Source organism: Gymnoscopelus microlampas (genome assembly GCF_963454915.1).
Source record: "Gymnoscopelus microlampas genome assembly, chromosome: 24".
In the NCBI taxonomy this organism is placed as follows: Eukaryota; Metazoa; Chordata; class Actinopteri; order Myctophiformes; family Myctophidae; genus Gymnoscopelus; species Gymnoscopelus microlampas.
In genome coordinates, this window is record NC_139961.1 from 11169268 (window position 1) to 11183315 (window position 14048).

General features: G+C 43.8%; 1 protein-coding gene across 2 annotated transcripts in view; it reads right to left on the bottom strand.

Annotated features, from left to right (window-relative positions):
• The window catches only part of LOC311040494 (uncharacterized protein), a 97044-nt gene that overhangs the window by 49170 nt on the left and 33826 nt on the right, over positions 1-14048 (bottom strand). For both annotated transcript variants that reach the window (XM_084050808.1, XM_084050809.1), the window contains 8 exons: positions 11281-11334; positions 9806-9859; positions 8747-8791; positions 8277-8330; positions 7939-7983; positions 7761-7814; positions 7123-7221; positions 5583-5627 (listed from right to left, as the gene is read on the bottom strand). In XM_084050808.1, the coding sequence (XP_083906934.1) occupies positions 5583-5627; positions 7123-7221; positions 7761-7814; positions 7939-7983; positions 8277-8330; positions 8747-8791; positions 9806-9859; positions 11281-11334 (450 nt within the window). The remainder of the gene's footprint in view (positions 1-5582; positions 5628-7122; positions 7222-7760; positions 7815-7938; positions 7984-8276; positions 8331-8746; positions 8792-9805; positions 9860-11280; positions 11335-14048) is intronic.

Genomic DNA, 14048 nt, shown 5'->3' on the forward strand with positions numbered 1-14048 from the left:
GTTTTTATTTGCAGATTTAATCCTTGCTTTGCAGTCCACTACTTAGAGCAGAGTAAGTGGGTCAGTTCTAGGGCTCTCACTGACTAGCACAGGTACACTGGTGTTCTGTGCTCTTGAAGCAAAAATGCTCTCACTGACTAGCACAGGTACACTGGTGTTCTGTGCTCTTGAAGCAAAAATGCACGACAGTGCTGTTTGAAGCATAAAGGACCATACATGTCAGTACATGTCATTGTTTATTCCTGACTTCAGCCACATGTCGTATATGAACGATAACAATTTCCCTGTAAATTGTGTTCTTTTTTAGATTTTGCACGTTTGCATTTTCGCCTTTCTGTCATTAAAATGTTATAGAACCTTGCCGGAATTACTGGGTCAATGTTGGGTAAACCTGTAAAGTTTACGAAAAAAAAAAAAGGTTATGTCGGATCATCTATGACTGCAAATGTCCATCCCACCTCAACTTCCTCACAACTTACAGTACATGACAATTGGGTGAAAGCCCATTAGAAGACTGAGATGCTTATGAGCTCTCCATAGTTTCTGTATCGAGCACCTATCTCTGAATATTGAAAGGAAATACAGATATAAATAGGAGGCTTTGGGGGTCTGACTCTGGTGGGACAGCCTGCCTGGAACAGGGGAATGCTCCCACAGACTCTCTGCAATGATGACATAACCTAATGCTTATTCTAAGCTATACTCCATCATACATATAGCAAAAATAGAAGATCTAAAAGCTCTCAATGTGATGCACCGTGGCGTGTTGTGAGCCTGTAGATCTGCAATTCTTTTGGCGATTCTGGGGCACAAGTGGTCAGTTTACCGCGGCTGTACTGTAGTTTGTTTCTCTCAGCATTCCTGCCCTCCTCAGGGCCTTGTCCACATTGGGGACGAGCTTCTCGTGAAAACGCCACAGCTCCTTGTCCACGTGCATCATCTCTTTGTTCACGCAACTCGGGTCCCAAGTGGGCTTTCTGGGATTATGCGACCATATGCAACTCCGGACGTGAACAATCCTAGCTGTGTCCTCGGGAACCGTCACTGTCCTCCCGAAGGCCTTCGGCACGTCGTGCACTCCCGTCTGCTCCACCATCATTGGCTGAAGTATCTGCTTGTAGCCCCTGGCGATCGGCGCCATATCGAGCCAATCCCTCCTATAGATGTGCTCGAGGATATTTATCCCCGGCACCTCTTCCCACTGGGGAAGGCGGAACGTTGCGCTGGGATCCACGTGTTGCGTCGGAAAATGCTCCATCCGAAAACGGAAGGCCGCAGCCTCTGGGTTCTGCCGTCGGAGCTGCTCCATGAGAGCCGGCAGGTTGTGGTGACGGCGCGGAACGATGATCTCATCAATGTCATGAACAGCCAAGTAGTGAGTGCGCTCCATGTATCTGTACATGCAATCGTTGAGCGTGGCCAGCTGGCCATAGTAGTGCAAGTCTCCTACTACTCCGAACTCTCCGTATGTATTTCCCCGAGACGGCACGACGTGCTTGTCGATAGGCCATGGTACGAACTCCACGAAACCCTCCTGGACGTAGCTGCGCAGCAAGCGGTCGAGATCCGGACCAGGGCTCGTATCGTAGATCACCACCCTGCCCACGCCAAGCATTCGGTACATTTCCAGCGCCTGTGCAAACTGAAGCACGTTGTTGTAGCCGCCGTACACGGCGGGCATGCAGACTGTCAAGTCAAACTCCTTCGTCATCGTCGCCATTTTCTCCAGGTTACGTATTGGCAGAAAGGTCTGCTGGTGTGCTTCTACGCCGTCCGGATGGGTCGAAAGGGTGACGTGGGTCGCGTCCTCGCACCCCGAGCTCATCTGACACATTGCAAACCTGGTCTCAAAGGGGAAACCTGTGTCTGTGTGGTGTACGAGGGAAGCCGGGGTGCTGCCGTGGACGCACACGTTGTCGCCACGACTGAAGACGCAGTGAAGGGGAGCGATGGCGTCCACCCTGAATATGCCGATGAGGCGCACGTCCCAGCCTTTCACCCTGCGGTCCACGAAGGCAGAAACCAGAAGGTGAGGGTTGCCTGTCAGCGGGGTGATGGTCTCATTAGAAACCAGGTGCTCGGCACCTTCTGGTAACTCGGCAGAGTTACGGCACTTAGTGGTACCAAGGATGAGGAGCGCGATGAGGAGCGCCGCGCACGCGATGGGGAACGCCCGTCTCCTCTTGTCCGTCTCCTCTTGCCCGACGGGCAAGTTACTTGCGTGTCTTGCACCTGGTACTTGCATCAGTGAAATCTCTTCTCTATATCTATCTCTGTCCTTCTCTCAAGTCTCTGACGCTATAGTCTGTCTTCAATGTCTAATAAGCAGTTGCTAACTGACGTCACAGCTGCGTCACTGAAGTTCGATGACGTCACCCCTCCAACTCACGCTCCAATTGGACAGTGGTCAATCACGTCATTTTATTCGGCCAAATACTGTACACTGGTCAACATCAGGTCCGGGGACCACCAGGGGTCCAGTTGGACCTGTACGGTCTGTAACTCTGAAAGCGTACAAATGGGACCAAATGGACCCTTAATGCTCCCCCTTCAAGATCAAATGTGACTTTGCAGTGTAAGCAACAATTTTGGCTCTGCTTTTCCACAATCAAATTGTATAAAGGTAGAACAAAAATGGTTCTCGCTTTTATACTTATGTGGCTGAAGTTGTGAATAGACAAATGACATGTAGTGAGATGCCGTATGGACATTCTTAACCACTTTAAACCTGCCGTCACTATTTTGGGCATGTCATTATTGGGCGAAAATCTCCCAAAGTTCCTAAAATAGCAGATCTACAAGACAAATACACAAGGCCAGCGTATCCACTTTGGCACGTATCACGAAGGCAGGATCCGATCGGCACCCGATTCGAATGGCACGTCGCGCGGCCTCCGACGGTATTCCTCCCGGAGTATCCCTCGAGTCCCGGCGGCCGCAGCCCACGACCGGCGTCGGCGCAACCACACTTTGCAATTGCCCTGAATTGCAAACGACTATCGTTATAGACCAGTAAGACTCCCTAATCGGGAGATAAGCGACCGTAGGTCACATGTATACAGAAGAGGGCTGTAACGGCGATTGGTTCCTAGTTGTGTGGGCAATGTATAGTTTTGTTTGGTGGTCTAAGAAATGTGGTGGCAGGCATGTTGATGACATGAGTGTACACATACTGTGTAGTGTGTAGCAATTTGCGTGTTTTTAGGGGCAAAACTGTAGGAGTAGTGGGCAAAAATGTGTTGTGAAAAGCGGCCTGAAGGTGGCGCTAGAAGAGGGCCATGTGAGAAATTAGGGGTGGGGTGTCCGCGTTGCCTTGGCGGACGAATAGGTACCGGCCGCGGCTCTCCCGGACGCTCCTAGCCCGAGTTACGGCATTTTATGTGAGCTGCAGTGGCAGGGGGTCCTCCACTGGGGGCGCCACCACTTTTGCATCCGTTCTGGAGCACCAGGAGTGGGTGGTCCCCGGGAATGCCCCGTGAGCAGCCCCGTTGGGGTGGTCATTTGGTAATTTGTCCACATGTGCTCATTTTTTACACTTGGGGGTCCCCGAGGCAGCTGGGGGTCCCTGGAGCTCCGGGGGTCCTTGGAGGGTGTAGTTTGGCAGGTAAGGAGTGTGTGTGCAAAATCTGGCATGGATCGGGGCAACGGGTGCGGAGATATGAGCAGGGCAAAAGTGTGACGGGACGTGTGTGACGGAGGGACGGGGTGACGCACGGACACCTGGAGCAGGTTTCTATAGTAAATGCGACCTACGGTCGCAACCACACAACATACAATGAACCTCCAAGCAAGTCAGTGGTGAATGACATCATGGTGTGGAGGCCATGTGGCAGAAGAATATTCCATTCTCATTTCTTGTTGGCTCACTCAGCTGAAGGCGGAGAATCCAGAAATGTTCAAGGACATCCTCCCAATCCTCGTACATTTCCACCAGCTGATGTCCTACATATATGCCATCTACAAGCGATTCAAGGGCTCTGGAATGGCAGACACTCTGGTTACAGCAGGGGTAGTAGTGGAGGGGTTGGTAGACCAAGCATTACAGACGGGACGTGCGGCAGTGCATCCTGCTCTGGAGAGAGATTCTTATCCAAAATCTACTGTACAAGATTCTTGAGCACAAAGAACAAGACTAACTACCTCACATGACAAAGGTCTACAGACCAACAAGAACTCAGTGCAAACACAGGGCTTAAATAGACAGTAACAGGACACAGGTGAACTCAACAGACAATCAACACTGGGATAGGCTGGGGGGCTAAGAGGACACAGGTGGAAACACTGACACAATCACAAGACTGGTTAGACAAGGCAGGTAAAAGTATATATATATATATATATATATATATATATATATATATATATATATATATATATATATATATATATATATATATATATATATATATATATATATATATATATATAGCTTTGCATACAGAATACTATGTTATGTTAGGCTATAGTGCTAATCTAATTTTGGTTCATCATGAAAATGTGATGGGATGAACATATTCTCAGTAGGCTACTGAGACCCTATTTAATGGGAAACCGCAAATCAGTAACTGTTGTTTACACACAAACATTGACTCTATTGACCTCAGAGATTACTTCTGTGTACTTATACTGTATATTATTCAACTCATCATGAGCAGAACTTTCATTAGAGCCTAATAAGAAGGCTCTGTGACGATTTTGAAAAAAAGCCTTTTGGAGCTCATAATTGGCAGCCATCTTGTATTTGAAGGTCAACAATAGGTCAAATCATTATGTAAACACCAAATATGTATTCCTTGACCAAAATAAGGTCTGGAACCATGTATTGTGCATCATTGTAGGTCAAACCATTAAAAAGTTAATTTTCATGGCAGCCATTTTGGATTTTGGTCTCTCACAAAGTTTCCCCGCCCCTTTTAAAAACACACCCCGGCCAAATTTGTTTAATAACCCTCCTAGATGACAAATCCATTGAGAAACGGACCTTTGCTCTCCGCGGTCACGGAAGTGCCAAAAATGACCCTACTAATATGGAAGTGACAGTTCATATGAATGGCCTGTAGTTTAGCTGTTTTACCCCTGCTGGTGTCAGAAATAATTACTCTCCATTCAAGTGGATGGGTTTTTGCCAAACTTTAGACTTGATTTTATTACCTTAATAAACATTGTCATAAATATATATTTATGCTTCCAGTCGCTAGTTTAAAGTCTTCTTTCAATCACCATGATATGCGTTTTGGTAAATTATGGTCCCATTTATTTTTAAATGAATGATAAAGTAGGGTATGCTGTAGTTGGGGCGTGGCTACCTTGTGATGATTTGATTGACAAGCTATACAACCAATAGCATTCATTCCCCACCCCCGCTCTGGTCTCAACCAATAGCATTAATTTCCGAGTGCATAGGATATGACGCGATATGACGCGATATAGAAAGATGGCGGATTTGAAATTGCGGAAAAATAGGCTTCATTTATGGTCGGTAGAGTCTATGGGCGTAACGTTGTCCATCCTGTGATTGATGCTATAAGTCTAGAGGGACATCAAACATGGTTAATGGTAATAAATTGTGCAGAGCTACTCACTGTTGGACCCTTGGAACCAGCTCCTCCATCTTGTCCTGCGGGGCCCTATTTAAAAAACACGAACAAAACGTTATCGTCAGCGTAGTAGACCGTCCAAGAAACACCATTAAACACTCCCACACTCAAGAAGTACTCAGATATTTCACTTACGTAAAAGTAGCAGTACCACAATTTAAAAATACTCTGTCACAAGTAAAAGGCCAGTGTACAAAAAGTTACTTTAGTAAAAGTACAAAAGTATTGGCATCAAAAAATACTTAAAGTCCCAAAAGTAAAAGTACTAATGTTTGAAAATAGCTGATCTACAAGCTCACAGCGCGTCGCGATGCGACGCACTGTGAGCTTGTAGATCGGCTAATTTCAAATAGCCTAGGTATAAAATAGCTAAAATAGCTTCAAACTAAAGTGGTTAATGTATGTTTCATAACGTAATAATTTATATCTGCAAAGTAACTAGTAACTAAAGTTTTCAAATAATTGTAGTGGAGTAAAAGTACAATATTTGCCTCTGAGATGTAGTGAAGTAGAAGTAAAAGTATTGGCAATTGGAAATACTCAAGTAAAGTACAAATATCTCAAAATTGTACTGAGTAAATGTACATAGTTGCTTTACACCACTGCGTGTAGACCGTCCACAAAACACCATAAAACACCCCCATCCTACCGCAATTGCTTATTCAACCCATTTAGACCTGGAGCGCCTACAGTATACGCCGTTATACATTTCAAGCCGGGAACACCTCTGTGTGTAGCTGTTGCTATATATAAAGTATATCGTTGCTATCGGGCAGAAAACTCTAATATCCATGCTCTAACGTTTTGTGTTTCTTTTTTCGTAAATTAGTAGTACTTGATCATACTGTGTTGATTTTGACAGCAATTTTTTATTCAGTTTTAGTCATAGTATTTTGAATCAAATTCCATTTAGTTTTAGTCAAACCTTAGTCATCTGAAATGTTTTAGTTTTTGTCTAGTTTTAGTCGACTGAATATCATAAGATTATAGTCGACTAAATCTACGGTTGATTTAGTCGACTAAAATGTATTTTGGCGGTGCCTTGATGGCGTCGTAATGGCTGATTTTACACGTGGTTGCATGCTGAAAATAGCTGGTCTACAAGCTCACAACGCGTCGCAGCGCGAAGCGTTGTGAGCTTGTAGATCTCCTATTTTCAGAGCGCAAAATAGCAGAGTGTTTTATTTGTTTTTTATTTAGTTTTCGTCAGTGAAAAAAGGTAGTCGACAAACATTTTTCGCCATAGTTTTAGTCGACGAAATCAACACTGCTACAGCATCACACAAAAGCATGAAAAGTAGCAGATCTGCAAGCTCAAAAACGCGGTGCGAAGCGACGCGTTTTGAGCTTGTAGATCTGAATCCTGAAAAGTAACAGTTTTGGATGATTATAGCAACATACTTTTTTTTCCAGAAAACCTATAGGTATGGCTTTAGAAGGCGTTTTTGGAATCGGCCTCAGGTCTAAATGGGTTAAAAAACATTTTAAAGACCACACTGACTGTGTCACGTGACTCAACACTCACCTGCTTCCCCACATTTCCAGAATGTCCCGGATGACCAGAGTCTCCTCTCGCTCCCTGGATACCTTCGCCGCCTCTCGCCCCTGTGGGTCCGGCCTCTCCCTGTCAAAGAGAAAGGTATGGAGGATTATAGTTCTGATTATGTTTCTTCTTTGCCATTGGGGCCATGTCTACCCTTTACTACCTTTCACATGAATTATTATTATTATTATTATTATTATTATTGAATGTATCCATTCAATATTTAAAAATAGCCGATCCACAAGCTCACAACGCGCCGCATCGCAACGCGTTGTGAGCTTGTAGATCTGCTATTTTCAAATAGCCTAGTTATAAAATAAGGCTAAAGTGGTTAATGTATGTTTTATAATATAATAATTTATATCTGCAAAGTAACTAGTCACTAAAGTTTTCAAATACTTGTAGTGGAGCAAAAATACTATATTTGCCTCCGAGATGTAGTGGAGTAGAAGTAAAAGTATATGGACTATTGGAAATACCTCAACAAATTAACTTAGGCACAGTACTTGAGTACATGTACTTAGTTACTTTACACCACTGCACGATACCTACAGTACATTTGAAATATGGACAACAACAACACAAATGCGATTATGTTGGTCAATGGTCACTGAACTCACCTTCATTCCTGGGTTGCCGGGGTAACCTGTAACACCGGCGATTCCCATGGGACCCTGTAACGTGACATCGCTGTCAATGACCTGTTTGAGCTGTCAGTCACATACTCAACTATAGTCTATATACTGTATGTGTTCCAGAAAATATCATTCCACTTTTAATGCATTTCACTATACTTACTATTGGGCCTGTTTTACCAGCATGACCGTTCTGGCCCCGTTTCCCCTGGGGAGGGAGAGTGAGAGAGACAGACAGACAGACAGAGAGAGAGATTTAATCGTTCATCTGCGGCCATTTTGTAGTTCGACAAAAAAAAAATCCCATTTGTTTTTCCCACAGAGAATTCCATATTTATATCAATTATGTTAAGCCTAAAGTCAAGACATCCAGGCTCCTGGTGAATCATGACCCTAAAACATTTGATTCTGTAAAAAAAAAAAAAACCACTATTTCTGACAGAAAATGCACATTTCTTTTGGTGTTGTAAGATAGTTGAGGTGCTGAGGGTGTTTTCTTACGATGGGTCCACTTGGTCCAGCTCTCCCTCTCTCTCCAATCATTCCCACCGCTCCCTGAAACAGAGAACAAGGGGCTGACTGAGTATCACCACCATGGTGGAAAAAGTACTAACGTTTTTTTGACCTAAGTAAAAGTATCAATACTGCAATGTAGAATTACTCTGTAAGTAAAAGTCCACAATTCACTTGAGTAAAAGTACAAAAGTATTGGCATCAAAATGTACTTAAAGTACAAAAAGTACTCATGCAGAATGTTCCATTTCACAAATTTTCAAATGTATAAAAATATTTCGAAAATAGCCGATCTACAAGCTCACAATGCGTCGCGATGCGACGCATTTGTAGATCTGTACTAGCTTGTAGATCTGCACACTGCATGTACTTAGTTACTTTACACCACTGAGTATCACCACCGTGGTGTCAATGTGGTGTCTATTCACTGGGTATAAAATGGAATGAGTCGTGCCTACCGCCGTTCCTGGAGGTCCCATTCCACCTGGGGTACCCGAAATGCCCTGCGTAACACACACACACACACACACACACACACACACACACACACACACACACACACACACACACACACACACACACACACACACACACACACACACACACACACACACACACACACACACACACACACCATTTGAAATATGTATTTATGTCCACATAAACAGAAGTATAAGAAAGGCCTTGTACAAAGGACATAAACACTGCCAATGCAGTCAGACAATAGGAAAACAGTCGGTTACTGTACAAAGTGCCTATATACGGCAGAACATTGTTACATACGGTATAGTTGACATACTCGTCAAGTCGTCAGACACAGTGGACGTAAATCATGGATCACACACACACATGCACGCGCACACGCACACTCACGCGCGCACACACAGACACACTTGAATCATTTGATTTGGATCTGCACAAAAGGCACAATAAGTTGATAGATTCTAACACTGATTATCAGAAGAAGGTTACATTACGGTCAAACCAGATACAACTGCTGCACATGCTTATTAACACACAGAGGGAAAAAGATCAAACATTGATGACGTACTACCACACACACACACACACACACACACACACACACACACACACACACACACACACACACAGACACAGACACAGACACACACACACACACACAGGTTAGTTCAAAGTGCTGGACAGTTTGTGTATTCGATCCGATTAAAGGGATAGTTCACCCAAAGAATTACTTATTTTCTATCAACGACACACCCCATGAAGCCTTGAATTCATGGATTTTTTTAAAAAATGTTTGCATTCCTAAGCCAATAATTTGATGACCGACGGAAAGATGCTAATGTCGCCGGTCATCAAATTATTGGCTCAGGAATGCGACAAAAACAAAAAAAATCTCCTTGAATTCAAGGCTCCATGGGGTGTGGAATCGATAGAAAATACGTCATTTTTGGGGGTGAACTATCCCTTTAATGTCATGTATGTCAATGCTTGGCTGGTCGGTTGCGGTCAAACAAAGCGGTCAGTTGAAAACATACCTTTGATCCAGCCACTCCTGTCTCTCCTCTTTGGCCGGCAAGACCAGCAGGTCCCTGTTAGTCCAGACAGAAAGATTTGACGTTAGTTATTCAGTGCAAGTAAGTAGTCGCACAACAATTTGAGCAAACATACAGTATAACAGTCTGAGCTGATCCTGAGATGGAAGGTTTCAAATGAGACAGACTGAACAGAACCAATAACGTAGGTTGTAATTACACTACAGTCTAGTAGCCTGGTCCGCACATCGGAGACAGAGACAGTAGAGCGCGTAGACGTTCATTGCAACACCGGTGCTTGTTCCTCGCACATGATTTGGCAACACCAGAGCCCATGATGGTCCGCTTGTTTTTCATTTATGTGGCAACCGAAACTTAACCTGTCCTAAAGGGTTTCCCCTTCCCGTGTGGTCGCTACTGTGGCAAAATATTGTTGGACGATAATAATTATGCTACAAAGAGGCAAAAGTATAGAGAGCAATGGAAAGTGGACGAAACAATGCGTAAATGTAGTGCGCACGTTGTGGCTAGTGTTGTAGTGACATGTGATATGTTGTTATTGTGTTGATACTGGCTTCAGGGGGGTGGCTTCAGTGGGGGACAGGACGTGCGGACCTTTCTCAATTGTAATATAGGATAAGCACATTCACACCAGAGTCCTGCACGGGTCCACTTTTGAGAACCCGCGCCCGCCCCGCCCGTCAATACTCAGATCCGTAGACCGACCCGTCACCCGTGATTATTTCAAAATACGAACCAGACCCGCCCCGCCCGTCAAATAAACGACCCGTTGTCCGCCCGTTTACCCGTCCCGTGATTACATGCAGAGTAAAATGTAAATCCTATTGAAAAGTGTGTTGAAAAAGATAGCAGCCTTCAACAACAGCGCTACATTCAGTGGTCAGGTTCGTACAGAAATCAAGTGAAGACGGAGGGGCGAGCTTAAGCCACGCGCACAAACGCGCATCTACGCAGCACACGTGTGTCGTTGTTTACGTCGTCAGATGGTTTTAATTTGAAGGTTTATCAGGATGTTCAATGTGTCTTTGTGAGTTAAGATAACTGACCAGCGTGCTCCATGCAGTTGTGCTGTGTTAAGTTACACAAGTGACGTTGTTTGGGCGGAAACAGTGCTCTCTGATTTTCACAATAAAATGATACCCGCCCGCGATTAGTTCAGTACCGCCCGTCCCCGTACCCGTGATCTTATCAAAGTAAAATGTTCACCCGTTTTCACCCGTCAAACGCGAATACCCGTCGGGTATCCGCGGGTACCCGGCCCGTTGCAGGACTCTGATTCACACACATGAATGCACAGTAAAATTCCCCAGGTGTTGATTTAACTGAGCGTGTACAAATGGAACCGAAACGGGCCATTCGGTTCCATCTGTGCACAGACACGCTGTGTTAAATGAACACTTAGGATTTTACAGTGTAGCCTATACTCAGCAACCTTAGGGTTCCTTGTGCAGACCGACCTTATGACCTTTCAGTCCTGGGTTACCAGGAAGTCCAGGGAATCCTCTACCACCCTGAGGAGAAAGACAAAGAAAACAATCCAGGTTATTAGACATATAGATCAGGGGTGATGCAACTTTGATGATGGAGAGGGCCACTATATTTCCACACAGGGCCACATTGCATACTGTATACTGTCCAAGGGCAGACACCTCTTATCTCCGTATTTTTTCCTTTTTTAGTAAATGAATGCGTTTAAAAATAGGAAAAATAGACGATCTACAAGCTCAAAACGTGTCGCAGTGTGACACGTTTTGAGCTTGAAGATCTGCTATTTTTGAATTGAAATCCTGAATTTGTTTAGCTATTTTTTAATTGGAATCCTGAACAGTAACATTTTTATTTAAATTCAAATGCATTTAGTTAGTGTGGTTGCCCAACAGGGCAACCAGACTATAGTACTCTATACTCTTTATTTATTTGTTTCCATCTTTATAGATAAACTTTATTTCAAACCGCTCTTTCTCCCACAGTTTTTATCCCCTAATGTTGTGCCATATATCAAAATGACCGTCTAAATCGGGAATCGTGCGCGTGTATAGGGCTAAGAGATTGGTTGAATAGTTTAATTGATATTAATTTATTAGTGCCATTAAATGTCCCCATCCACTTTAATGGAAAAGTGAAAAAACTCAAATTCAAGTATTTTTTTCTCAGAAACCGTAAGAGCTACAGTTATCAGATTTGGAGGGATAATTCATAATATTGTCCGAAATTATTGAAAAAAATATCACACCTTTCGGCCTCATGGTGGCGCTATAACAGCCCCCTTTACGTTTTGGACTGTAACTCTTGAACCGTAGGTCCGAAAATCAAAATTTCTTTTCACCTGGATTCCTTGGGTCACTACGCATCTCCCCATATAGGCCACGCCCATTTGCGTCAGGATAGATTTTTTGATATTGATTTATTAGTGCATTAAATTTCCCCATCCACTTTAATGGGAATTGCAAAAACTCCCATTCAAGTATTTTTTTCTCGGAAACCGTAAAGGCTACAGTTACAAAACTTGGAGGGGAGGTTAATAGTTTTTTGAAAAATTATTACGAAAATAATCACACCAGTCGGCCACATGGTGGCGCTATAACAGCCCCCTTTACCTTTTGGCCTATAACTCTTGAACCGTAGGTCGTAAAATCAAAATTTCTTTTTCCCTGGATTCCTTGGGTCACGACGCATCTTCCCATATAGGCCACGCCCATTTGCGTCAGGATAGATTTTCCGCCATTTTGAATTTTCTTCAAAACACACTTTTTGCTCCTTTTCCTTCAATTTTTTTCCAAATCTCACACAAATCGGTACACGTGATCTATGGACCCATGCGATAAACCTATCCAAGAGGAATTTTGATAGTCCGTACCGTCCGTCCGTAAATGGCTTCCAAAGTTAGCGGGAGGGGCCCGTTTGACCAAAAATGCCATAAATCACGAACGAAACGTCCGGTCAATCCCAAATTTGAATCACATGTCGAGGGTGGTATACTAAACCAACCCCCAAAAGCATTTCTACTTTGATCCATAGGGGGGCGCCACGAATGCTCGAAATGTAACCGTTTGATGCAAAAACCTTATTTTGGGGGGATCGATCCTCTCAAAATGAAACGCAAGCCATCTCAGGAGTGACGACACAATGTAATTGGCGCAGCCTCCGACGTTATTCCTCCCAGCGTATTCCTCGAGTCCCGGCGGCCGCGACCCGCGACCGGCGTCGGCGCAACCACACTCTGCAATTTCCCCGGAATTGCGACGCGTCTAGTTATACTTATGTTTTTTATACTTAAGTCATACTTTTTGGGTGAACTATCCCTTTAAGCTTGTGCAGAATGGTCCGCTGCTGCCATATCAGCTCTAGGTTTGATAACAGTTATCACTCTGTGATTGATTGCTTGATTGAAATTTTTATTAGGCAAAAGAATGTAAAACAACACAGTTACAAAAAAGGTCCGACCCCTAAGCCTGCTAAGACTGCTCCCCTTAGCCAGGGCAAATAAACGTTGGGTGGGCCAGTGGTTCTCAAACTTTTTCATGTCAAGGACTCCCAACTTGACACTTATTAGCCAGCGGACCCCCATTTGAAAAGATATGCCAGGGACCCCCCATGAGAGAAGATTATTTTTACGGCTCTAGCAGTGAAGGACCCCCAGTTTGACATGCATTAGGCTACGGACCCCCATGTAATGGCATTTCTATCTCTGGGACCCCAATTTATACTGTAAAATCAATGTTAATGTGTATTATATTATCCATTTGGTTCCATTTGTACACTCTCAGAGTTACAGACCCATAAGGGTCCCTGGTTCTTAACTATCCATCATTTAGCTGGGGACCCCTGGAACTCCCTCAAGGACCCCTGGGGGTCCCCGGATCCCACTTTGAGAATCAATGGGGTAGGCTATGTGATGAAATGAGAAATCTACAGCCACTTCAAGACTCTCTTTTTCCTGTGCATTTTACTGACAGCATGTTTGTCCATGTAGTATTTATTGTAAACCAGTTAGTTGCATAGTTGCCTGTCATATCATATCATTTTTGTTTATTTTATTTTTTCTGGGACTATGATTTTTTACTTTTTCATCTTGTGACCTTGTGGTTACTTCAAGGGACATTTACCTTTTTAGCTGAATCTCACAATGAGTTCAAACTTCAGTTCACCATAATCGTTGCTGTCTTAACTTATTTATTTTATATATAAATGTATAATTCCCCGTCTTGGTCATACTACAGCATCA